A 27,733-nucleotide genomic window follows, 5' to 3' on the forward strand; every position below is an offset into this window, starting at 1 on the left:
AAGGCATTCTGGAACTTGCAGTCAAAAGCGTAATTCAATACTAACCAATACAATTACATATGTAAATAACTGTAAAGAAATATCTTTAGATACAGCTCAATGAATTAACTTAAACATTAACTCTGTAACACATTAAAGTTACAACAAATGTTCCAACCGGAGTATTCCATTGTCTTCAGAATTACGATGGAACAGAGCTCGCTCTCACGTGAACGCGCATGGTCAGAGCATGGTCACCTCATGGCAGACCTGACTCATTCCTCTCTCCTTCGGCCCCACTAAACAGTAGAGGCATCAGACAAGGTTCTAACAACTGTTGACATCTAGTGGAAGCCTTAGGAAGTGCAACATTACCAATATCCCACTGTATCTTCAATAGGAGCTGAGTTGAAAATCGACCAACCTCAGATTTCCCACTTCCTGGTTGGATTTTCTCAGGTTTTTGCCTGCCTGATGAGTTCTGTTATACTCACAGACATCATTCAAACAGTTTTAGAAACTTCAGAGTGTTTTCTATCCAAATATACTAATACTATGCATATTCTAGCTTTTATGGCTTTATAGCAGGCCGTTTACTCTGGGCATGCTTTTCATCCGGACGTGAAAATACTGCCCCCTACCCCAAAGACGTTAAGAAAGCTAATATTTTGTGTAAATCTCAGTTGACCCTTGTTCACCCTAAAGCATTAGATAGAAGAATCAACATGTGAAGAACTTGGTAATACTGTCTGTATATTAGGCAGTGATGTTTAACTGCATTCCTCTTTTCCCTACATGGAGGCTCTGTTGTGCAGCTGCTTTATCCCTGGGTACCATGGTATACAGCCACCGTCTTACAAAGGAGTGGTGAGTGCTCACACTGCTCACTGTCTGTAGGCTAATAATAATCCTAATATACTTTCACTTAATGCACACCCTCAAACACTTTTACACCTGCATGCAAGACATACACACTCCAGTCAGGCTTTCAACAAATGTTTTACAATTTTGTTGTAGCCCTGAACTAGCACACCTGATTCAAGTAGTCAAGGGCTTGATGATTAGTTGAGAGGTTGAATCAGGTATGCTATCTCTGGAATAGAAAAATAATGCAATAAAAGCTGTATGTGTTGTCTCACAGCATTATGTGGACGGTGGTTTGTCCAGTATCCAGCCAACTCACTCCTCTCCCTATGCACACACCCTCACTGTGTCACCATTCGCTGGAGAGGCGGACATCTGTCCACCAGACCCTGGCTCCATGTATGTCATCGTCATGAGCGGCATGCCCCTCAACTGCAGTGTGGCCAACGTTTACCGGATCCTTGAAGCCCTCTACCCCTACAACTGGGAGGTTGGATCCCAAAACAACTCTTACTCTCTCTACCCAGCCCTCTACCTCTCCACCCAGGCCTCTACCTCTCCAGCAAGCCCTCTACCCCTCCACCAAGCCCTCTACCACTCCACCCAGCCCTCTACCACTCAACCCAGCCCTTTACCCCTCCACCCAGCCCTCTACCCATTCACACAGCCCTCCACCGAGCCTTCTGCCCCTCCACCCAGCCCTCTACCTTTCCAACCAGCCCTCTACTCCTTCCCCTAGACCCCAAAACAACCTTGATACCGCTCCACCTAGCCCTCTACCTCGCCACCTAGCCCTCTACCTCTCCAACCAACCTTCTACCTCTCCAACCAGCCATCTACCTCTCCACCCAGCCCTCTACTCCTTCCCCTAGACCCCAAAACAACCCCTAACCTCCTCCCCCTAGACCCCAAAACAACCTCTATACCTCTAGACCCAGCCCTCATACTCTTACCCCCTTCCCCTAGACCTGACAACAACCCCCTCCCCTAGACCTGACAACAACCCCCTTCCCCTAGACCTGACAACAACCCCCTTCCCCTAGACCTGACAACAACCCCCTTCCCCTAGACCGACAAACAACCCCCTTCCCTAGACCTGACAAACAACCCCCTTCCCCTAGACCTGAAACAACCCCTTCACCCTAACCTACAACACCCCCTTCCCATAGGACCTGACAAACAAACCCCCTTCCCCTAGACCTGACAACAACCCCCTTCCCCTAGACCTGGACAACAACCCCTTCCCCTAGACCTGACAACAACCCCCTTCCCCTAGACCTGACAACAACCCCCTTCCCCTAGACCTGACAACAACCCCCTTCCCCAAGACCTGACACACAACCTTCCCTAGACCTGACAACAACCCCCTTCCCCTAGACCTGACAACAACCCCCTTCCCATAGACCATGAAACAACCCCCTTCCCACTAGACTGAAAACAACCCCCTTCCCCTAGACGTGACAACAAACCCCCTTCCGCCTAGGACCTGACAACAACCCCCTTCCCCTAGACCTGACACAACCCCCTTCCATAGACATGACACAAGCCCCACTTCCCATAGACCTGACAACAACCCCCTTCCCCTAGACCTGACAACAACCCCCTTCCCCTAGACCTGACAACAACCCCCTTCCCATAGACATGAAAACAAACATGCAAACAATATATCTGCGCTGTCTTAGCTAGCCAGACAGTTTTAGAGGAATGATTACATACATTTTTCAAGTTAACTACCAATATGCCAACATTTCATTCAAACAATGTAGTCAATCCACAGCCATACACTGACTCAAATCAGTATATGATAGGACTTAGACAAGTTGTAAATTCAACAAGTATCATATAATAGCGCTCACTGCTTTCCAAGAAAAGAAAAATCTGAGACATTTATGGTCTGTTTACATATATTTTTGAGACTAAACTGGGTAAAAAAGGGTCCATATCAGGGGATATACATTTTTTATATTCCGGAGTATACAGACCATTTCCAATGCATGTTTTGAGTTTCGTGGATATGAACCATATCCTGACAAATTCTGAATCCCGATGTGTCTTTTCAACATACTGTGTATGATATTGGGATTACTCCTAATATCACACATGGACATTTCCTGTGGCTGCATATGTGTCATCCTATTTTCTCTCTTCATGTTGACAAATACTGACTGTATGCATCGGATATCTGTGTTTTCCCTGCAAATTCAAGATATGAAGCTTCTCTTAGCTGAGGTCCATATCCTGATCTTGATATGTTTTTTGATATGTTGAAAATAAGTAGTGTTGTAGTGCTACTTTTTTTAGGTGAGGGAGCGCAAATGTCTTTTAAACACACATTCACATTTTATCAAGAGATGCTGAAAGAAAAAAATCATATTTCTCCACTCCTGTTCCAAAAAGATAAACTACAAGACAGCTATAAAAACATTACTTCAGATTATTACAACAAGTGACAATAAGTAACTGAGACACTGTCACACTTCAGTGAACTTATTTAATAAGTGTTTTAAACTGCCCTATCGGCAGCAAGGAAAGCAGGTGTAATTTGTTTTGTAAGGTATTCCATATATGTGGTTCATATCTTGCCAGCAGCATACCACCCTGTGTCCCTCTGCTGGCTTGCTTCTGATGCTAAGCAGAGTTGGTCCTGGTCAGTCCCTGGATGGGAGACCAGATGCTGCTGTAAGTGGTGTTGGAGGGCCAGTAGGAGGCACGAATTACCCTGTGTAGGGTTATGTTAAACAGGTCTCCTGCCTCACTAAAAGACCACATGGCACGTATTGTAAGAGTAGGGGTGTTAACCCTGGTGTCCTGGCTAAATTCCCAATCTTGCTCTCATACTGTTGTAGTCACCTAATCATCCCCAGCTTACAATTGGCTCATTCATCCCCTGTAACTGTTCCATAGGTTGTTGCTGTAAATGAGAATGTGTCCTCAGTCAACTTACCTGGTCAAATAAGAGAAAAATTAACTTAAGGTGGATTTACCAATCATTGTGGAGATGAGTGGGACCTCAAGAGTTAACAACCTTGTGAATGGGTTTGGTATCTCATATTTTTGTATTTCAACAGGGAAATGAGGTATGTTGGATGTGGAGCACTGATATTCCAGAGTGTAGTTTCTATGACCTTTATCCTCTCCTCAGGCTTTGGACAAGGCCTACCACAGTGGATACAGCGATGGCCTTCACTTTCTACACACCAGTGGTGGGTCATGTCATGTGTTCTCTGTATAGATGAGTCTTTATGATGGTACAAGAAGATATTATATGACATATAGCTAGTGAGTCATAATCCAATTGTGACTGTATCTTTCTATCCTTCACTCTCGCTCTTTCTCTCACTCTGTCTCTCTCTTTCTCTGCCTTTCTCTGTCTCTCTGTCTCTCTCCTTCTCTTCACTGCTATTCTGCCTCTCTCTTTGTCTCTCTCTCTGTCTTTCTTTCTCTTCACTTCTCCCGACTTATATCTCTGTCTCTCTCTTTCTCTTCTATTATCTTATCTTCTGCCTCTCTCTCTCTCTAAATTGTTGTTGTTGGGGGGATGGAGATGGATTAGGAATGAATATCAGTAAGAACAATAATCAAGGGTGGGGGGATGGGGTTGTATTAGAAATGGATATCAGTAAGAAAATAAGTAAATAACACAAAGAAATGTGCAGGTTGGTTGGTCTGTCAGACACTGTCCCTCATTTGATGGCAGGCAACAATGTTGCACAGTGACTGCATAGCCTTTATGCTACAGGGAGCCAGGTTTTCCTGTGTCTACCCTTCTCAATGGCAAGGCTGTGCTCACTGGCTGTCCTTTGTCAAGGTTTTGATCAGTAATCATGGTCAAATGGTTTGCCATGGTGTACTGTCAATTTCGGGCCAGATAGCAATGCATTTTGCTTTGTTTCCCAATAGGTGATCTAGTTTTGTGTGTGTCTCTCTCTCTCTCTCAATTCAATTCAAATCAATTCAAAGGGCTTTGTTGGCATGGGAAACATATATTTACATTGCCAAAGCAAATGAAAGATCTCTCTCCTCGATCTCTCTCCTCGCACTCTTTCTCCTGTCGCTACCAGACCTGGTCCCATGTCTGCCTCTTCTGAACACTCCATCAGAGCATCAGTCCTCTCCTCCTGACAGATGGACAGATCTGGAAACAGACTGGGAGGAGGAGAAGGAGGTGGAAGAAGAGGAGGAACAAATAGAGAGGAGGCAGGAAAAGATTAAGAGAGAGGAGCAAACGAAGGAGGAGAAGGAGGAAGAAGAGGAAGATGAGGAGGAGGAAGAGGAGTGGTCCTCCCTGACAGAGACCAGAGGTGATCAGAGAAATTACTCTCTTGAAGGGGGAGATCTACCCTGGAATCTGACAACCCCAGAGCTGGCCATGTATCTAGCCTTGCCCACCTGGATACACACAGGTACGGTACACACGCACACCGAGTAACATCATGCTAAATAAGTGATAATTCAAAAAAAAAAAAAGAATACTTGACAGACTGTTATTTTCATCTTATTAATAAAGAAGTGTCATGTTACAAGGCTGTGATTGGTGTTTCAGCGTTGCTATGCAACATCATGGGGTTGCTGTGGACCCACACCCCAATGCGTGTGATGTCATACATGCTCCTCCCCTTCACCCTGCCACTCAGCTTCCTCCTTGGAAACGTGCATAGGTAACACGCACGCACACACAAACACACAAAGATCGGAAGCTCCCATTGTCTGACCTGCTTCCTCTCTCTCTCGCTCTCTGTCTCTCACTCTCTCTGTCTCTCTCTCTCTCTGTCTCTCTCTCTGTCTCTCAATTTAATTCATTTCAAGGGGCTTTATTGGCATGGGAAACATATGTTAAGAAGTGCCCATTGTTCTCATTGTCTGACCTGTTTCCTCTCTCTCTCTGTCTCTCTCTCTCTCTGTGTCTGTGTTTGTGTGTGTCAGGCTGGTTGTATTAGGGTTCTGGATGTGGCAGGACCTACGACAGATCACCTTCTTTATCATCAACACCCTGGTCTCCAGCCTCCACAGAAACCTAGAAGACAGGTACACAGATAGACAGATACACACAGACAAATCAGATATTCATGTTTGTGTGTATCACAAACCGGTGTGCCTGGCGCCTACTACGATACCTTGTTCAAAGGCACTTAAATATTTTGTCTTGCCCATTCACCATCTTAATGGCACACACACAATCCATGTCTCAGTTATCTCAAGGATGAAAAATATTTATTCATCTACACTGACTGAAGTAGATTTAACAAGTGACTAATGGATCATAGCTTTTACCTGGTCAGTCTATGTCATAATGTGCTGTACACTCAGTGTACATGCATACAGTATGTACTGTCTATATCTGGTGTGTGTGTCATCACCTTGTATGTTATCACCTTGTGTGTCATCATTTGTGTGTCATCACCTTGTGTGTCATCACTGTGTATGTCATCACCTTGTATGTCATCACTTTATGTGTCATCAACTTGTGTCATCACCTTGTATGTCATCACCTTGTATGTTATCAGCTTGTATGTCATTAACATGCCTCCACAGGAACCTACAAGACAGATAGACAGACAGACCTGGACTACAGGAAAGGTGAGAGCTGGGCTGCGATCTACACAGAACAGTCTGTTCTACACAGTACATTTCTATCAGAATTTTCTTTGTGTTTCTGTGTGTCAGAACCACATGTATATGTTTATATGAAGTGTGTTTTCCTGTGTGTGTGATGTGTGAATGTTCTCAGGGTACTTCCTCCTCTCCTCCTGTGGCTCCTGCTGCTGTTGCTGATGATGATGATGATGATTGTCACACCCTGATCAGTTTCACCAGTCCTTGTTATTGTCTCCACCCCCTCCAGGTGTCGCTTGTTTTCCCAGTGTATTTATCCCTGTGTTTCCTGTCTCTCTGGACCAGTTCGTCTTGTATGTCCAATTCAACCAGTGTTTTTTCCCGTTCTCCTATTCTCCTTTGTCTAGTCCTCCCAGTTTTGACCCTTGCCTGTTTCTGGACTCTGTTCCTGGCTGACCATACTGCCTGCCACTCTGTACCTCCTGGACTCTGAACTGGTTTTGACCTTTCTCCACGACCATTCTCTTGCCTACTTCTTTTTGGGTTATTAAACATCTAAGACTCCAACCATCTGCCTCCTGTGTCTGCATCTGGGTCTCGCCTTGCGTTATGATAGATGATGATGATGCGGGTGGAGTACGAGGGTCTGGGATAGACCCCCCCCCCCAAGGACAGGAGTTCCACCCTCCGCTTCCACCTATACTCCATCTCCTCATCATCCCTCTCTCTTACCTCCTCACAGGACTCCAACCAGTACACGATCTTGCTCCGCTTGGATCTGGAGTGAAGGGATATAGAGAAGGTGGTGGAGAATGAGGGGGATGGAGGCAGAGAAGGAGTGGAGACTATCCCCACTGTACCTCTCTGCCCTGGGCTGAAGGAGTGGATGAAGAAGAAGATCTTGGTTGACCCCCCCCCCCCTCATAATAACAACCTAACTGTTGTACTTGTCCTTCATACTGTCATGTTTTGTCTTTGATCATCATGTCTTGTCCCTGTGCTTCCCTCTGCTGGTCTTATTAGGTTCTTTCCCTCTTTCTATCCCTCTCTCTCCCCCTTCCTCTTTCCCTCTCTCGCTCTCTCTCTCTTTCGTTCCGTTCCTGCTCCCAGCTGTTTCTCATTCTCCTAACGACCTCATTTACTCTTTCACACCTGTCCCCTATTTTGCCCTCTGATTAGAGTCCCTATTTCTCCCTCTGTTTTCCGCTTCTGTCCTTGTCGGATTCTTGTTTGATGTTTGCTGTCCTGTGTCCTTGTTCCGCCCTGTCGTTTTTGCCTTCTTCAGATGCTGCGTGTGAGCAGGTGTCTATGTCAGCTACGGCCTGTGCCTTCCTGAAGCGACCTGCAGTCTTGTGGTCGCGTCTCCAGTCGTTCCTCTCTACTGACGAGAGGATTTCAGTTCCTGTTTGGATTTACCTTTGATATATCCAGGAGAATCATTGTTTGTTTGATACTGAATAAAGACTCTGTTTCTATTACGTCGCTTTTTGGTCCTCATTCATCAGCATAACAGAAGAATCCGACCAAGAATGGACCCAGCGACTACGGATTCTCGCAACACTGCCGTCGAGATCCAGGGAGCAATGCTCGGCAGACACAGCAGGAATTGTCTGCTGCTCGTCATGCCGTTGAGACCCTGTGCCGCTCAGGTCTCCGATCTCTTCAGGACAGTTTCAGAGTCTTCGTCTCGTGCCACCAGCTACTTCCTGGTCTTCCGAGTCTCCGGAACCTAGGGTTAATAACCCACCATGTTACTCAGGCAGTCCACTGAGTGTCGCTCCTTTCTCACCCAGTGTGATATTGTGTTCTCTCTCCAGCCCAACACATACTCTAGAGAGAGAGCTCGGATCGCTTACGTCATATCACTCCTTACTGGTCGGGCTCGGGAGTGGGGCACAGCTATCTGGGAGGCAAGGGCTGAGTGTTCTAACGTTATCAGAACTTTAAAGAGGAGATGATACGGGTTTTTGATCGTTCAGTTTTTGGGAAGGAAGCTTCCAGGGCCCTGGCTTCCCTATGTCAAGGTGATCGATCCATAACGGATTACTCTATAGAGTTTCGCACTCTTGCTGCATCCAGTGACTGGAACGAGCCGGCGTTGCTCGCTCGTTTCTGGAGGGACTCCACGCTGAGGTTAAGGATGAGATTCTCTCCGGGAGGGTTCCTTCCAGCGTGGACTCTTTGATTGCACTCGCCATCCGCATAGAACACGGGTAGATCTTCGTCACCGAGCTCGTGGAGAGAGCTCGCGTTAACGTGTTTCCCCTCTCCGCATCTCGACCATCTCCTCCCACCGGTCAGAGACTGGCCCATGCAGCTGGAGGTATCGCATCTCGACTATGGAGAGGGGACGGAGAATCACCAACCGCCTTTGCCTCTATTGCGTTCTGCTGACATTTTGTCATGTCATGTCCAGTAAAAGCCAGAGCTCATCAGAAGCGAGGGCTACTGTGGAGCGCTACTACTCAGGTCTCTCCATCAAGATCCTGTACTACCTTGTCGGTCCATCTACGCTGGACCGGTTCGGCTGCTTCCTGCAGTGCCTTGATAGACTCTGGGCTGAGGTTGTTGTTTATGGACGAAACAATGGGCTCGGAAACATGACATTCCTCTCAGACAGTTAGGGAAGCCCACGCCCATGTTCGCCTTAGATGGTAGTCTTCTCCCAGTATCAGATGTGAGACAACTACCTTAACCCTCACAGTATCTGGTAACCACAGTAGACCATTTCCTTTTTGATTTTTCGTTCACCTTTTACACCTGTTGTTTTGGGTCATCCCTGGCTAGTATTCATAATCCTTCTATTAATTGGTCTAGTAATTCTATCCTATCCTGGAACGTTTCTTGTCATGTGAAGTGTTTAATGTCTGCTATCCCTCCTGTCTCTTCTTCCCCTCTACTCAGGAGGAACCTGGTGATTTGACAGGAGTGCCGGAGAATATCAATGATCTGTGCACGGTCTTCAGTCGGTCCAGAGCCAGCTCCCTTCCTCCTCACCGTCGTATGATTGTTGTATTGATCTCCTTCCGGGACCACCTCCCCTCGGGTAGACTATACTCTCTGTCGGCTCCCGAACGTAAGCTCTTCGAGATTATCTGTCTGTTTCTCTCGACGCCGGTACCGTGGTGCCTTCTTCCTCTCCCGCCGGAGCGGGGGTTTTTTTTGTTAAGAAGAAGGACGGCACTCTGCCGCCCTGCGTGGATTATCGAGGCTGAATGACATAACGGTTAAGAATCGTTATCCGCTTCCCCTTATGTCGTCAGCCTTCGAGATTCTGCAGGGAGCCAGTTCTTTACTAATTTGGACCTTCTGAACGCTTACCACTCTCGACGCATCAGAGAGGGGGACAGTGGAAAACGGCGTTTAACACTCCGTTAGGGCATTTTGAATACCGGGTTCTGCCGTTCGGTCTCGCTAATGCTCCAGCTGCTTTCAGGCATTAGTTAATGATGTTACTGAGAGACATGCTGAACATTTTTGTTTTCGTGTACCTTGACGATATCCTGATTTTTTCACCGTCACTCGAGATTCATGTTCAGCACGTTCGACGTGTACTCCACGCGCCTTTTAGAAAATGTCTCTACGTGAAGGCTGAGAAGTGCGCCTTTCATGTCTCCTCTGTCACATTTCTCGGTTCTGTTATTTCCGCTGAAAGGCATTCAGATGGATCCCGCTATGGTCCAGGCTGTCAGCGATTGGCCCGTTCCTAAGTCACGTGTCGAGTTGCAGCGCTTTCCTGTTTCGCTAATTTCTATCGGCGTTTCATTCGTAATTTCGGTCAAGTGGCTGCCCCTCTCACAGCTCTGACTTCTGTCAAGACTTGCTTTAAGTGGTCCGGTTCCGCCCAGGGAGCTTTTGATCTCCTCAAGAAGCGTTTACATCCGCCCCATCCTTGTTACTCCTGACGTCACTAAACAATTCATTGTCGAGTTGACGCTTCAGAGGTGGGCGTGGGAGCCATTCTGTCTCAGCGCTCCATTCTGACGATAAGGGTTCATCCTTGCGCTTACTTTTCTCATCGCCGTCGCCATCGGAGCGCAACTATGATGTGGGTAACCGAAACTGCTCGCCATCCGCTTAGCCATAGGCGAATGGCGACAGTGGTTTGGAGGGGGCGACCGTCCCTTTTGTCGTTTGGACTGACCATAAGAAACCGAGTACATCCGTTCTGCCAAACGACTTAATGCACGTCAAGCTCGTTGGGCGTTGTTTTTCGCTCGTTTCGAGTTCGTGATTTCCTATCGCCCGGGAAATAAGAACACCAAGCCTGATGCCTTATCCCGTCTCTTAGTTCTTCTGTGGTTCTTACCGACCCCGAGGGGATTCTCCCTGAAGGCTGTGTTCGGGGTGACTGTCTGGGGAATGAGAGACAGGTAAAGCAAGCACTCACTCACACTGCGTCGCCGGCGCGCTTGTCCTAGTAACCTTCTGTCATTCCTGTCTCTACTCGTCTGGCTGTTCTTCAGTGGGCTCACTCTGCCAAGTTAGCTGGCCACCCCGGCGTTCGGGGTACGCTTGCTTCTATTCGCCAGCGGTTTTGTGTGCCTACTCAGGAGCGGGACACGCGCCTTTCGTGGCTGCTTGTTCGGACTGCGCGCAGACTAAGTCAGGTAACTCTCTCCTGCCGGTCGTCTCAGACCGCTCCCATTCCTCTCGACCATGGTTCTCACATCGCCTTAGACTTTATTACCGGTCTGCCTTCGTCTGCGGGAAGACTGTGATTCTACGGTTATCGATAGGTTCTCTAAGGCGGCACATTTCATTCCCCTCGCTAAGCTCCTTCCGCTAAGGAGACGGCAAAACATCATTGAGAATGTGTTCAGAATTCATGGCCTCCCGTTAGACGCCGTTTTCAGACAGAGGTCCGCAATTCACGTCACAGTTTTGGAGGGAGTTCTGTCGTTTGATTGGTGCTTTCCGTCAGTCTCTTCTTCCGGGTTTTCATCCCCAGTCTCTAACGGTCAAGCAAAAAGGGCCAATCAGTCGATTGGTCGCATATTACGCACCTTTCGTTTCGAAACCCTGCGTCTTGGGCAGAACAGCTCCCCTGGGCTGAGTACGCTCACAACTCGCTTCCTTCGTCTGCTACCGGGCTATCTCCGTTTCAGAGTAGTCTGGGTACCAGCCTCCTCTGTTCTCGTCCCAGCTCGCCGAGTCCAGCGTTTCCCTCCGCTCAGGCTTTTGTCCAACGTTGTGAGCGCACCTGGAGAGGGTCAGTCTGCACTTTGCCGTTACAGGGCGCAGACTGTGAGAGCCGCCAATAAACGTAGGATTAAGATCCTAGTATTGTCGCGGTCAGAGAGTGTGGCTTTCCACTCGTAACCTTCCCCTTACGACAGCTTCTCGCCAAGTTGACTCCGCGGTTCATGGTCCGTTACGGTGCTCTCAGGTTCGCAATCCTGTCGCTGTGCGACTGCTCTTCTACGCACATCTTCGTCGCGTCCACCCTGTCTTCCATGTCTCCTTGTGTCAAGCCTTTTCTTCGCGCCCCGTTCGTCTTCCCTCCCCCCCCCCGTCCTTGTCGAGGGCGCACCTATTTACAAGGTACGGAAGATCAGGACATGCGTTCTCGGGGACGTGGTCACCAGTACTTAGTGGATTGGGAGGTTACGGTCCTGAGGAGAGGAGTTGGGTTCCATCTTCGGGACGTGCTGGACCGTTCGTTATATTGATGATTTCCTTCGTTGCCGCCAGGGTTCCTCCCGAGTGCGCCCAGGAGCGCTCGGTGAGTGGGGGGGTACTGTCATGTTTGTCTTTGATCATCATGTCTTGTCCCTGTGCTTCCCTCGCTGGTCTTATTAGGGTTCTTTCCCTCTTCTTTCCTCTCTCTCCCCCTTCTCTCTTTCCCGCTCTCGCTCTCTCTCTCTTTCGTTCCCGTTCCTGCTCCCAGCTGTTTCTCATTCTCCTAACGACCTCATTTACTCTTTCCACACCTGTCCCCTATTTTGCCCTCTGATTAGAGTCCTATTTCTCCCTCTGTTTTCGCTTCTGTCCTTTCGGATTCTTGTTTGATGTTTGCTTCCTGCTGTCCTTGTTCCGCCCTGTCGTGTTTTTGCCTTCTTCAGATGCTGCGTGTGAGCAGTGTCTATGTCAGTTACGGCCTGTGCCTTCCTGAAGCGACTGCAGTCTGTGGTCGCGTCTCCAGTCGTTCCTCTCTACTGACGAGAGGATTTCAGTTTCCTGTTTTGGATTTACCTTTGATATATCCAGCGGAGAATCATTGTTTGTTTATACTGGAATAAAGACTCTTTTTCTATTACGTCGCTTTTGGGTCCTCATTCATCAGCATAACACATACACTGTACACTCACAACTTGTCTTGCAAGTGATTTATGATAGCAGCTTTTTTGAGGAAAGTTTATTACTTTTTATATATATATACAGTGGGAGAACAAGTATTTGATACACTGCCGGATTTTGCAGGTTTCCTCACTTACAAAGCATGTAAGAGGGTCTGTCATTTTTACATAGGTACACTTCAACTGTGAGAGACGGAATCTAAAACAAAAATCCAGAAAATCACATTGTATGATTTTTAAGTAATTAATTTGCATTTTATTTGCATGACATAAGTATTTGATCACCTACCAACCAGTAAGAATTCCGGCTCTCACAGACCTGTTAGTTTTTCTTTTAAGAAGCCCTCCTGTTCTCCACTCATTACCTGTATTAACTGCACCTGTTTGAACTCGTTACCTGTATAAAAGACACCTGTCCACACACTCAATCAAACAGACTCCAACCTCTCCACAATGGCCAAGACCAGAGAGCTGTGTAAGACATCAGGGATAAATTGTAGACCTGTACAAGGCTGGGATGGGCTACAGGACAATAGCCAAGCAGCTTGGTGAGAAGGCAACAACTGTTGGCACAATTATTAGAAAATGGAAGAAGTTCAAGATGACGGTCAATCACCCTCGTCTGGGGCTCCATGCAAGATCTCACCTCGTGGGGCATCAATGATCATGAGGAATGTGAGGGATCAGCCCAGAACTACACGGCAGGACCTCTGTCAATGACCTGAAGAGAGCTGGGACCACAGTCTCAAAAAAACCATTAGTAACACCATACGCCGTCATGGATTAAAATCTTGCAGCGCACGCAAGGTCCCCCTGCTCAAGCCAGCGCATGTCCAGGCCCGTCTGAAGTTTGCCAATGACCATCTGGATGATCCAGAGGAGGAATGGGAGAAGGTCATGTGGTCTGATGAGACAAAAATAGAGCTTTTTGCTCTAAACTCCACTCGCCGTGTTTGGAGAATAGAAGGATGAGTACAACCCCAAGAACACCATCCCAACCGTGAAGCATGGAGGTGGAAACATCATTCTTTGGGATGCTTTTCTGCAAAGGGGACAGGACGACTGCACCGTATTGAAGGGAGGATGGATGGGGCCATGTATCGCGAGATCTTGACCAACAACCTCCTTCCCTCGTAGAGAGCATTGAAGATGGGTCGTGGCTGGGTCTTCCAGCATGACAACGACCCGAAACACACAGCCAGGGCAACTAAGGAGTGGCTCCGTAAAAAGCATACTCAAGGTCCTGGAGTGGCCTAGCCAGTCTCCAGACCTGAACCCAATAGAAAATCTTTGGAGGGAGCCGAAAGTCCGTATTGCCCAGCGACAGCACCGAAACCTGAAGGATCTGGAGAAGGTCTGTATGGAGGAGTGGGCCAAAATCCCTGCTGCAGGTGTGTGCAAACCTGGTCAAGAACTACAGGAAACGTATGATCTCTGTAATTGCAAACTAAGGTTTCTGTACCAAATATTCAGTTCTGCTTTTCTGATGTATCAAATACTTATGTCATGCAATAAAATGCAAATTAATTAATTAAAAATCATACAATGTGATTTTCTGGATTTTTTTTTAGATTCCTTCTCTCACAGTTGAAGTGTACGTATGATAAAAATTACAGACCTCTACATGCTTTGTAAGTAGGAAAACCTGCCAAAATTGTCAGTGTATCAAATAGTTGTTCTCCCCACTGTATATATACAGTTGAAGTCGGAAGTTTACATACACCTTAGCCAAATACATTTAAACTCAGTTTTTCACAATTCCTGACATTTAATCCTAGTAAATATTCCCTGTCTTAGGTCAGTTAGGATCACCTCTTTATTTTAAGAATGTGAAATGTCAGAATAATAGTAGAGAGAATGATTTATTTCATCTTTTATTTCTATCATCACATTCCCAGTGGGTTAGAAGTTTACATACACTCAATTAGTATTTGGTAGCATTGCCTTTAAATTGTTTAACTTGGGTCAAACGTTTCAGGAAGCCTTCCACAATAAGTTGATTGAATTTTGGCCCATTCCTCCTGACAGAGCTGGTGTAACAGAGTCAAGTTTGTAGGACTTGTTGCTTGTACATGCTTTTTCAGTTTTGCCCACAGATTTTCTATGGGATTGAGGTCAGGGATTTGTTTTTAACCTTCATTTAACTAGGCAAGTCAGTTAAAACTTATCTTGGGTAGGGGGCAGCATTCGGAATTTAGGATGAAAAGCATGCCTAAATTAAACTGCCAGCTACTCATCCCCAGAAGATAAGATATGCATATTATTAGTATTTGGATTTGGATAGAAAACACTCTGAAGTTTCTAAAACTGTTTGAATGATGTCTTTGAGTATAACAGAACGTATTTAGCAGGCGAAACCCTGAGGACAAACCATTCAGATCTTTTTTTTTTTAGGTCAATCTCTTTTCAATGAGGTTTCATTGGGAAACCAGATTTCTAAGGGACCTTCTTGCAGTTCCTACCACTTCCACTGGATGTCAACAGTCTTTATAAATTGGTTGAGGTTATTCCTTTGTGCAATGAAGAAGTACGGCCATCTTGAAGGAGGATCACTCGAAGTGTCCTGTTTGTTAGAAGCGCATGACCAGAAAGCTAGCTACAGTTGGTTTTAATCCTGTATTGAACACAGATCATCCCGTCTTCAATTTGATCGATTATTTACACAAAAAAATACCTAAAGTTGTATTACAAAAGTAGTTTGAAATTTTTGGGCAAAGTTTACAGGTAACCTTTGAGATATTTTGTAGTCACGTTTCACAATTTGGAACCGGTGTTTTTCTGGATCAAACGCGCTAAATAAATGGACATTTTGGATATATATCGACAGAATTAATCCGAACAAAAGGACCATTTGTGATGTTCATGGGACATATTGGAGTGCCAACAACAGAAGCTCGTCAAAGGTAAGGCATGAATTATATTTTTATTTCTGCGTTTTGTGTCGCGCCTGCAAGGTTGAAATATGCTTCTCTCTCTTTGTTTACAATGGTGCTAACTCAGATAATAGCATCGTTTGCTTTTGCCGAAAAGCCTATTCTGACATGTTGGCTGGATTCAGAACCAGTGTAGCTTTAATTTGGTATCTTTCATGTGTGATTTAATGAAAGTTTGATTTTTATAGTAATATTTATAGTAATTAATTTGAATTTGGCGCTCTGCATTTTCTCTGTCTTTTTGCCAAGTGAGACAGTAGCGTCCCGCCTAAACTCAGATTTTTGGATATAAATATGAACTTTACCGAACAAAACATACATGTATTGTGTAACATGAAGTCCTATGAGTGTCATCTGATGAAGATCATCAAAGGTTAGTGATTAATTTTATCTATATTTCTGCTTTTTGTTACTCCTCTCTTTGGCTGGAAAAATGACTGTCTTTTTCTGTGACTTGGCTCTAACCTAACATAATCGTTTGGTGTGCTTTCATAGTAAAACCTTTTTGAAATCGGACACTTTGGCTGGATTTACAACAAGTGTATCTTTAAAATGGTGCAAACTTCTTGTATGTTTGAGGAATTTAAATTATGGGATTTCTGTTGTTTTGAATTTGGCACCCTGCAGTTTCACTGGCTGTTGACGAGGTGGGACGCTGCCGTCCCACATACCCTAGTGAGGTTAAGAACAAATGCATATTTTCAATGACAGCCTAGGAACAGTGGGTTAACTGCCTTGATCAGGGGCAAAATGACAGATTTTATACTTTGTCCGCTTGGGGATTTGAACTTGCAATCCTTCGGTTACTAGTTCAACACTCTAACCACTAGGGTACCTGCTGCTCCTTTGTGAAGGCAACGCCAATACCTTGACTTTGTTGTCCTTAAGCCATTTTGCCACAACTTTGGAAGTATTCTTGGGGCCATTGTCCATTTGGAAGACCCATTTGCGACCAAGCATGAGATGTTGCTTCAATATATCCACAATTTTCCCTCCTCACAATGCCATCTATTTTGTGAAGTGCACCAGTCCCTCCTGCAGCAAAGCACCCCCATAACATGATGCTGCCACCCCCGTGCTTCACGGTTGGGATGGTGTTCTTCGGCTTGTAAGCTTCCCCCTTTTTCCTCCAAACATAAAGATAGCCAAACAGTTCTATTTTTGTTTCATCAGACCAGAGGACATTTCTCCAAAAAGTACGATCTTTGTCCCCATGTGCAGTTGAAAACCGTAGTCTAGCTTTTTTATGGTGGTTTGGAGCAGTGGCTTCTTCCTTGCTGAGCGGCCTTTCAGGTTGTCGATATAAGACTCGTTTTACTGTGGATATAGATACTTTTGTACCTGTTTCCTCCAGCATCTTCACAAGGTCCTTTGCTGTTATCCTGGAATTGTTTGCACTTTTCGCACCAAAGTACGTTCATCTCTAGGAGACAGAACCTATCTCCTTCCTGAGTGGTATGACGGCTGCTTGGTCCCATGGTGTTTACACTTGGTGACTATTGTTTGTACAGATGAACGAGGTACCTTCAGGCATTTGGAAATTGCTCCCAAGGATGAACCAGACTTGTTGAGGTCTTGGCTGATTTCTTTTGATTTTCCCATGATGTCAAGCAAAGAGGCACTGTGTTTGAAAGGTAGGCATTGAAATACATCCACAGGTACACCTCCAATTGACTCAAATGATGTCAATTAGCCTATCAGAAGCTTCTAAATCCATGACATCATTTTCTGGAATTTTCCAAACTGTTTAAAGGCACAGTCAACTTAGTGTATGTAAACTTCTGACCCACTGGAATTTTGATACAGTGAATTATAAGTGAAATATTCTGTCTGTAAACAATTGTTGGAAAAATGACTTGTGTCATGCACAAAGTAGATGTCCTAACCGATATGTATATACACATTGCCTTGCAAAAGTATTCACCCCCCTTGGGGTTTTTCCTATTTTGTTGCATTACAACCTGTAATTTAAATGGAGTTTTATTTGGATTTCATGTAATGGACATACACAAAATAGTCAAAATTGGTGAAGTGAAAAATAAATAAATATGGAAACTGAAAAGTGATGGGTGCATATGTATTCATCCCCATTGCTATGAAGCCCCTAAATAAGAATACCTTCAGAGATCACATAATTAGTTAAATAAAGTCCACCTGTCTGCAATCTAAGTGTCACATGATCTGTCACATGATATCAGTATATATACACCTGTTCTGAAAGGCCCCAGAGTCTGCAACACCACTAAGCAAGGGGCACCACCAAGCAAGCGGCACTATGAAGACGAAGGAGCTCTCCAAACAGGTCGGGGACAAAGTTGTGGAGAAGTACAGATCAGGGTTAGGTTATTTAAAAATATCAGAAACTTTGAACATCCCACGGAGCACCATTAAATCCATTATTAGAGAAAGGAAAGATTATGGCACCACAACAAATCTGCCAAGAGAGGGCAGCCCACCAAAACTCACGGACCAGGCAAGGAGGGCATTAAACAGAGAGGCAAGAAAGAGACCAATGATAACCCCGAAGGGGCTGCAAAGCTCCACAGCGGAGATTGGAGTATCTGTCCATAGTACTGCTTTAAGCCGTACACTCCACAGAGCTGGGCTTTACGGAAGAGTGGCCAGAAAAAAGCCATTGCTTAAAGAAAAAAGAGGGCAAACACGTTTGGTGTTCACCAAAAGGCATGTGGGAGACTCCCCAAACATATGGAAGAAGGTACTCTGGTCAGATGAGACAAAAATGTAGCTTTTTGGCCATCGAGGAAAACGCTATGTCTGGCGCAAACCCAACACCTCTCATCACCCCAAGAATACCATCCCCACAGTGAAGCATGGTGGTGGCAGCATCATGCTGTGGGGATGTTTTTCATCGGCAGGGACTGGGAAACTGGTTAGAATTGAAGGAATGATGGATGGCGCTAAATACAGGGAAATTCTTGAGGGAAACCTGTTTTAGTCTTCCAGAGATTTGGGACGGAGGTTCACCTTCCAGCAGGACAATGACCCTAAGCATACTACTAAAGCAACACTCGAGTGGTTTAAGGGGAAATATTTAAATGTCTTGGAATGGCCTAGTCAAAGCCCAGACCTCAATCCAATTGAGAATCTGTTTAAATATTACTGTACACTGCTGGAGGACATTTTGCAGGGCTCTGGCAGTGCTCCTCCTTGCACAAAGGCAGAGGTAGCGGTCCTGCTGCTGGGTTGTTGCCCTCCTACGGCCTCCTCCACGTCTCCTGATGTACTGGCCTGTCTCCTGGTAGCGCCTCCATGCTCTGGACACTACGCTGACAGACACAGCAAACCTTCTTGCCACAGCTCGCATTGATGTGCCATCCTGGATGAGCTGCACTACCTGAGCCACTTGTGTGGGTTGTAGACTCCGTCTCATGCTACCACTAGAGTGAAAGCACCGCCAGCATTCAAAAGTGACCAAAACATCAGCCAGGAAGCATAGGAACTGAGAAGTGGTCTGTGGTCACCACCTGCAGAACCACTCCTTTATTGGGGGAGTCTTGCTAATTGCCTATAATTTCCACCTTTTGTCTATTCCATTTGCACAACAGCATGTGACATTTATTGTCAATCAGTGTTGCTTCCTAAGTGGACAGTTTGATTTCACAGAAGTGTGATTGACTTGGAGTTACATTGTGTTGTTTAAGTGTTCCCTTTATTTTTTTGAGCAGTGTATATAAATGTATGTATATTTTTTTTAGCATATTCCCCCTCCCCCCATGTTTCTCCCCAAATTAGGTCCCTTGGCTCATCTCTGCAACTCCTCAATCAACTCAGGAGAGGCGAAGGTCAAGTCATGCATCCTCTGAAACATGACCTGCCTACCCGCCTACTTTTTATCACACTTCTCGCTTGACCCGGATGTCAACCACACCAATGTTTCGGTAGAAACACCGTTAGACTGACGACCAGACTCAGCTTTCAGGCACCTGGCCCTGTCACAAGTAGTCACTAGAGCACGATGAGCCGAGGAAAGTCACACCGGCCAAACCCTTCCCTGGGTTTGCGCTGTCCTATGGGGATCCCGGTCACAGCCGGTTGTGACACAGTCTAGTTTCAAACCTCAGGACTATTGTGCATTTGACCACTGAGCCACCCAGGAATGTTTACTTCTAATGACTAATTTGTGGTGGTTTTACCTACCTTATTGGAATGCATTGACTGGCTTTGTTTACACAGGCAGTCCAATACTGATATTTTTCCCAATAATTGGTCTTTTGACAAGTAACAGATCTTTTCACATCTATTTCACTGCTGAGCTGATTGGTCAAAAGATCAATTAGTGGAAAAAATATCAGAATTGGGCTGCCTCTATAAACGCAGCCATTGTCACTCTGGATAAGAGTGTCTGCTAAATGATGTAGAGGGGGAAGCTGGGAAACTGTGACATAATCAACAGATTGTTGCGGACAAATACAACTACTTTTCCAGTTTTCCTTTCAGTCAAGGGGACGTGATTGAGAATGCATTCAGATTATCCTCTCCCATATTTGTTCTAATAATTAATACATGAGCTAATAACACACACTATATCATAAACATAACATCTTAGCTTGTCTATGTCTGCAGACTTCATTAATCAATTACAAAGCATCCTCTCGATTATTTATACTGAGCAAAAATATAAACGCAACATGTAATGTGTTGCATGAGCTGAAATAAAAGATCCCAGAAATGTTCCAGATGCACAAAGGTTATTTTCTCAAAGGTTTTTCCCAAATGTGTTTACATCCTGTTAGTGATCATTTCTCCTTTGCCAAGATAATCCATCCACCTGACAAGTGTGGCAAATAAAGAAACTGATTAAACAGCATGATCATTACACAGGTGCACCTAGTGCTGGGGACAATAAAAGGCCACTCTAAAATGTTCAGTTTTGTCACACAACACAATGCCATAGATGTCTAAAGTTTTGAGGGTGCGTACAATTGGCATGCTGATTGCAGGAATGTCAAACAAAGCTGTTGCCAGAGAATTAAATGTTAATTTCTCTACCATAAGCTGCTGCGGGGTATTTCTTGTTTGTAATAAAGCCCTTATGTGGTGAAAAACTCATTCTGATTGGCTGGGCCTGGCTCCCCAGTGGGTGGGCCTGGCTCACAAGTAGGTGGGCCCTCCCAGTCCAACCCATGGCTGCGCCCCTTGCCCAGTCATGTGAAATGCATAGATTAGGGCCTAATTAATTAATTTAAATTGACTGATTTCCTTCTATGAACTGTAACTCAGTAAAATCTTTGAAATTGTTGCATGTTGCGTTTATATTTTTGTTCAGTGTATATATATAGTTTTATGAAAGAAGTGTCCTTGCTGCTTACATGTGTAGACTCTGGTATAGTGCTGGAGAAAATTAATATGAGGTTGAAAAGTGGCTGAATTGCCCTTAAATGTGTCCTGGCCCAGAACCCAGTATGACCCAGTATAGATTATTATTACACTGGACCTTGTATTGTCCTGTCTCTCCTCCAACATTTAGATAACCATTCTGATCCTGTGGTACTGTGGTGCTGTGTGGCTCAGTTGGTAGAGCATGCTGTTTGCAATGGCAATTTTAGCATGTAAATCGTGGTGGGGCAAACTCAACAATTTGTATTTATTTTATGCATGCCAGCAAAGCCAATACACAACACAACACTAATCAATACATGAATTGCACTATAACAGTGACAAACGGTGCCCACAAACTGTTAGGGCCTACATAAAGCTGTCTCAACAGCAGAACTTTCTTTTGAACACCATGAAGTGAATCCTTACCACTACTACGCCTGGCTATCAGCGAAACAGTTCATTTAGCCTTATTTACTGCCTTTTTTTAAACATAGCTGATATGGCTGACTTGCTAAAACACATTTTGTAGACTACTGACAATTGAGATGTACCAACTATGCCAAAAGGGAGCGCTGAGCGGATAAGAGGCAATTTGTAAATGATCGAGTTTAGACGGACCAAGTCAATATAACAATTTGTTCAGCACTTTTGAAATGTACAGCGACATAATTCAGAACATGGGCGGTTCTTACAGTATTCTCCCTATCCACCAAGTCAGAACCATACGATAAATAAAGGGGGCAAATAAGCAGACAAAGAAAGCTCTTATAACATTCAATGATGACATTTAACTAAAACAGGCTATAGGCTACATGTGTACCAGCAAGTCAAAACAGTAGGCAAAATTAAGAGGGGAAAATAGACAAAAAATATTAGGGTGAAGAACATGGGTGTCACACCAGCCTTCACTTTGACTCCCCCTCCTGTCCAACTCAGGCGTTCTGCGTCGCCGGCATTTATAGCTGCTGCCGAACCTACTGCTGGCAAACGTCCTACACTCATCAACCCCGGACTTGTCTCGTCATCATTACACACACCTGGTTCCAATGCCCACTCAATCACTGTATATACAGTGGGGAGAACAAGTATTTGATACACTGCCGATTTTGCAGGTTTTCCTACTTACAAAGCATGTAGAGGTCTGTAATTTTTATCATAGGTACACTTCAACTGTGAGAGACGGAATCCAGAAAATCACATTGTATGATTTTTAAGTAATTAATTAGCATTTTATTGCAAGACATAAGTATTTGATACATCAGAAAAGCAGAACTTAATATTTGGTACTGAATCCTTTGTTTGCAATTACAGGATATCGTTTTCCTGTAGTTCTTGACCAGGTTTGCACACACTGCAGCAGGGATTTTGGCCACTCCTCCATACAGACCTTCTCCAGATCCTTCAGGTTTGGGGCTGTCGCTGGGCAATACGGACTTTCAGCCTCCTCCAAAGATTTTTCTATTGGGTTCAGGCTGGAGACTGGCTAGGCACTCCAGGACCTTGAGATACTCTTACGGAGCCACTCCTGATTGCCCTGGCTGTGTGTTTCGGTGTCGTTTGTCATGCTGGAAGACCAGCAACGACCATCATCAATGCTCTTACTGAGGGAAGGAGGTTTGTTGGCTAAGATCTCGCAATACATGGCCCCATCATCCTCCCCTCAATACGGTGCAGTCGTCCTGTCCCTTTGCAGAAAAGCATCCAAAGATGATGTTTCACCTCCATGCTTCACGGTTGGGATGGTGTTCTTGGGGTTGTACTCATCCTTCTTCTTCCTCCAAACACGGCGAGTGGAGTTTAGACCAAAAAGCTCTATTTTTGAATCATCAGACACAATGACCTTCTCCCCATTCCTCCTCTGGATCATCCAGATGGTCATTGGCAAACCTAGACGGGCCTGGACATGCGCCTGCTTGAGCGGGACCTTGTGTGCGGTGCAGGATTTTAATCCATGACCGGCGTAGTGTGTTACTAATGGTTTTTTGAGACTGTGTCCCAGCTCTCTTCAGGTCATTGACCAGGTCCTGCCGTGTAGTTTGGGCTGATCCCACCTTCCTCATGATCCTTGATGCCCACGAGGTGAGATCTTGCATGGAGCCCCAGACGAGGGTGATTGACCATCATCTTGAACTTCTTTCTATTCTTTTCTATTTCTAATAATTGCGCCAACAGTTGTTGCCTTCTACCAGCTGCTGCCTATTGTCCTGTAGCCCATCCCCAGCCTTGTGCAGGTCTACAATTTTTTCCTTGAGTCCTTACACGCTCTCTGGTCTTGGCATTGTGGAGAGGTTGGAGTCTGTTTGATTTGAGGTGTGTGGACAGGTGTCTTTTATACAGGTAACGAGTTCAAACAGGTGCAGTTAATACAGGTAATGAGTGGAGAACAGGAGGGCTTCTTAAAGAAAAACTAAAGGTTTCTGTACGAAATATTAAGTTCTGCTTTTCTGATGTATCAAATACTCATGTCATGCAATAAAATGCAAATTAATTACTTAAAGATCATACAATGTGAATTTCTGGATTTTTGTTTTAGATTCCGTCTCTCACAGTTGAAGTGTACCGATGATAAAAATTACAGACCTCTACATGCTTTGTAAGTAGGAAAACCTGCAAAATCGGCAGTGTATCAAATACTTGTTCTCCCCACTGTATATACTGTATATATATATATATATATATATATACTCCCTCTGCCATTTGACTTTGTCGTTTATTGTAAATGTTACTTGTTTTCTTGAGAGAAATCTCTCCTACTATTTCCTGAGTACTTTATATTTTGCACTTTGCGTTCGCCCTGTGCCTTTTTGTTCATGAAGACATATTTTGAGCACAACAGTGTTTGGGTTTCATCCAGCTTTGATCTATGGTGCTTAAATAACTTCAGTAGTTCTAAACCTGTGACTGCCTCCTGCCTACTCCTCTCTACACCAGTGACAGAATGACTTACCCAAGAAAACCGGAAGCAGCAGGACATCCTGATCTCTCCCCTGCCTGGAGCGCCTCGGGACTGCCATGGACGAGGTGCTCTGGTCGTAGGCCAACTGCAGGCTACACCACCACCTTCCCAGCTCCCCGCAGTCATTCCAGCCACCCCACCACCATTTACATTACCTGGTCCGATCAACAACGTACACCTGCTCCTCCCAGGAGCAGTTTGGCGGCACCCCCGCTCATTGTAGGGGGTTCTCCTGCAGTATGACCCTAACCTGGCCTGTCATGCTGGGACTGCCTCCAAGAGGGACAATGTGGCCTTGGTGATCTCGGTGCTGACAGGCTGGGCTCTGGAGTGGGCGCATGCCGTCTGGGAGTGGGACGGACCAGAAGTGCAGTCCTATGAGCGCTTTACGCAACTTGTCTGCGCCATCTTCGACCACCCTACAGAGAGCCGAGAGGAAGGTGAGCGTCTCCTCCGTCTACGCCAGGGGTCCAGGACAGAGTCGGAGTATGCTATGGATTTCCAGACGGTGGCTGCGTTCACTGGCTGGAATGACCAGGCCCTGTTGACGGTTTTCCACAGCGGGCTACAGGCGAATGTCCAGACCAAGCTGGCCTGTCGCGATGAGGACCTCACGCTGGACCAGCTCATCGCCATGGCCATCCACCTGGAAAATCTCCTGCGTGCCCGTCGTTGCCCATCCCAGTGGTTCGGGTCTCTCCCAGGAACCTCCAGCGAGACTGAGCCCATGGAGGAGGGCACAACACCCCTTCCCAATGAGGAACGTCATCTCCGACATCAACAGGGTCTCTGCTCCTACTGCTGGGAGTCGGACCACCCCTGGAACCCCTGTATCGATTACTGGACACTGAATAAGGCTACTGTTAAATTCAGTTATCCCTGCCTCTCATACCCACTGTGATCAAACAGATGCACTGTGCTAAGTACTTTACTAAATTGAATTCACGCAGTGCCTACAACCTGGTGCGCATTAGAGAGGGATGAAAAGAAGACCACCTTCAGCACCAGCACCGGGCACTACGAATACAGGGTAATGCCTGACAAATGCACCCTCTGTGTTTCAAACCTTCATTAACGAGGTGTTTAGAGACATGTTGGGTCGCTGTGTAATGGTGTACATAGATGACATCTTGGTGTACTCCACTACATGTGAGCAACATGTCTCTCATGTCAGGTCCGTTTTGGAGAGGCTGATGAGGCGTCACCTGTACGCCAAGGCTGAGAAGTGCCTTATCTTTCAGCAAGCGGTCTTCTTCCTGAGCTATCGGATGTCCACCGTGGGAGGGGAGATGGAAGAGCAGAGGGTCAGTGCAGTACGGTCTATCCAACATCAAGGCTGTGCAGCGCTTCTTTGGTTTTGCCAACTATTTCAGGTGCGTCATTACGGGTTTACGCGCAGTGGTGGCCCCTCTCACCTCCCTCCAGAAGAGAGGTCCTCGACAGCTGCGCTGGACTGGGGAAGGCAAAGAAGCCTACCGTGCGCTCAATTAATGTTTTACTAACGCACCTGTTCTGGCTCATCCTGACCCGTCTCTGCCCTTCATCGTGGAGGTGGACGCCTCCGAGATTGGAGTAGGGGCTGTTCTCTCCCAACGCACTGGATTGCCACCTAAACTCCATCCATGTGCCTTCTACTCACGGAAGCTGTCTCCCGCAGAACGGAATTACAACGTGGGGGATCGTGGGATGTTGGCCGACAAGAAGGCACTGAAGCATGGCGGCACTGGCTGGAGGGTGCTAAACACCCATTCCTTGTCTGGATGGACCACAGGTACTTAAAGTACAATTGAGCAGTGATGAGGCTGAACCCACGTCAGGCCAGGTGGGCCCTATTCTTCTCCAGGTTTGACTTTACCCTCTCCTATCGGCTGGGATTAAAGAACGTTAAGGCCGATGTGTTGTCCCGGATGCATGACACAGAGGATCGGAGGGAGAAAATGATACACATTATTCACCTCTCTCGCATTGTGGCTCCTGTCGTATGGACGCGGACATCCGTCGAGCCCTGCGACAGGAGCACTCACCTGCACACTGTCCCGAGGGGCATATTTACGTGCCCTCTGTGTGGGACCATCTCCTCGCCTTGGCACACACAGCACCTGTGTCGGGGCACCTGGGAATAGCCCGTACTACCAACAGTCTCTCCACCAAGTACTGGTGGCCCTACTTGGCCGTGGACGCCAGGGTTTAAGTCTCTTCCGGCTCCACCTGTGCACAGGGCCAGATAACTATACACCTCCCCTATGGGAAACTCCACCCGCTGCCGGTTCCACAACGACCCTGGTCCCATCTCTCCTTGGACTTTGTCACAGACCTTCCCCCCTCGGAGGGGCACACCACCATCCTGGTTGTTGTGGACCAGTTTTCCAAAGCCTGTCGTTTTATTCCTCTGCCTGGTCTCCCTTGGAATTCCAAGTTGGATGACCGTTCAAAACTTATTTTCCGAGTCGGAGATAGTTTTTTCCAGAGTTCCCAGTTTTCTGGAACTCAATGAAGTCTCAGATTTTGAATAGTTTTTTTTCCAGTTTTGAACGAGGCAGAAGTCATGCTGGATTGACAGTATGGCCAATGTATTCAACCTTTTCTGGCCCATGGTGTTGCGTGTGAATGTTTTTCCTTTCTAGCTCAGGGGTTCCGCTAGCGGAACACCCACAACATTCCACTGAAAAGGCAGCGTGCGAAGTTCAAAAATATTTTTTTTGAAATATTTAACTTTCACACATTAACAAGTCTAATACAGCAAATGAAAGATAAACATCTTGTTAACCTCTTGCAACTATAGGGGGTGCTGTTCCGCATTAGCATATTTGTGTCTCCAAATTAAACTGCCTCGTGCTAAATTCTTGATCGTACAATATGCATATTATTGTTATTATTGGATAGAAAACACCTAAGGGATTACATGCCCAAGAAAATATGATGGAAGAACAGCTCAAAGTTAAGCAATATTTAAATATGAAATAAAACCGTGGTTTCTGTCGAAATATTTTAAACGCATAATTCGCCATTGTTGGGTATAGCTTCACTTGGCCAAACCCTGTTTATTGAAAAGTAAGGATTAATTTTAAAAATGTAAAATCAGCAGGTTGCATTAAAGAACTAATTTGTCTTTCGATTCCTGTTAAACCCTAGTATGTTTTAACGTAAAATATATGATTAGCTTTTCAATTGTAAAACTAGGATCACTTCTGATAGATGACCGTCAGAACATTATTCGAGGCTTGCATTTTCCTGTGATTTTTTTATTTGTAGTAACCACGGTCTTGGATGGCTAAAATATGCACCTTTCGAACAAAACTGCTATATGGGATATTGTAAAAATGATGTCGGTTACAGGAGTGGTCATCGGAAGAATTTCTGAGAAGGTTATCACCCTCTATTGTTGAAAAAATTTTAATATATTTTGGCGGTGATTACGTTTATTATAGCGCTCTTTGGCTGGAATCGATGGCTCTTGTAACGTTTTATCACATGTGGTATGTGCTAACTTATCTCGAATTTATTTGGTTTTGCCTTGTCTTTGTAAACCGGCTTACGAAAATCTGAAATATGGTCTGAAATCACGAAGAGAGCTGGGTCTTTCCATTGCTTATGCTTGTCGGTAATTCTTATGAGAATGTTTTATGATGAGTAAATTGGTCATACACGTTGCTCTATCTAGTAATTCTAGTTTCAATTTGGATGGTCGGTGCAATTGTAAACTGTGATTTCTACCTGAAAATATGCCACTTTTTTCTAAACAAAAACATCCTATACCATGAATATGTTATCAGACTGTCATTCTGATGGTTGTTTTTTTATAGGTAATG

At 45.5% G+C, this 27,733-nt stretch overlaps 2 protein-coding genes across 2 annotated transcripts in view; one reads left to right on the forward strand and one right to left on the reverse strand.

Moving 5' to 3' along the window:
- The window catches only part of LOC111957907 (patatin-like phospholipase domain-containing protein 4), a 19,813-nt gene extending 13,169 nt beyond the window's left edge, over positions 1-6,644 (forward strand). Inside the window, exons 4-11 of the mRNA XM_023979005.2 lie at positions 781-846; positions 1,121-1,333; positions 3,986-4,046; positions 4,905-5,008; positions 5,084-5,246; positions 5,387-5,501; positions 5,767-5,868; positions 6,572-6,644. Coding sequence (XP_023834773.2) covers positions 781-846; positions 1,121-1,333; positions 3,986-4,046; positions 4,905-5,008; positions 5,084-5,246; positions 5,387-5,501; positions 5,767-5,868; positions 6,572-6,644 — 897 coding nt within the window. The remainder of the gene's footprint in view (positions 1-780; positions 847-1,120; positions 1,334-3,985; positions 4,047-4,904; positions 5,009-5,083; positions 5,247-5,386; positions 5,502-5,766; positions 5,869-6,571) is intronic.
- LOC111960705 (tsukushi) overlaps positions 1-27,733 on the reverse strand; it is a 295,864-nt gene that overhangs the window by 206,813 nt on the left and 61,318 nt on the right. The gene's annotated exons all lie outside the window — the stretch shown is intronic.

This window comes from Salvelinus sp. IW2-2015, linkage group LG4p (genome assembly GCF_002910315.2).
Source record: "Salvelinus sp. IW2-2015 linkage group LG4p, ASM291031v2, whole genome shotgun sequence".
Taxonomy (NCBI): Eukaryota; Metazoa; Chordata; class Actinopteri; order Salmoniformes; family Salmonidae; genus Salvelinus; species Salvelinus sp. IW2-2015.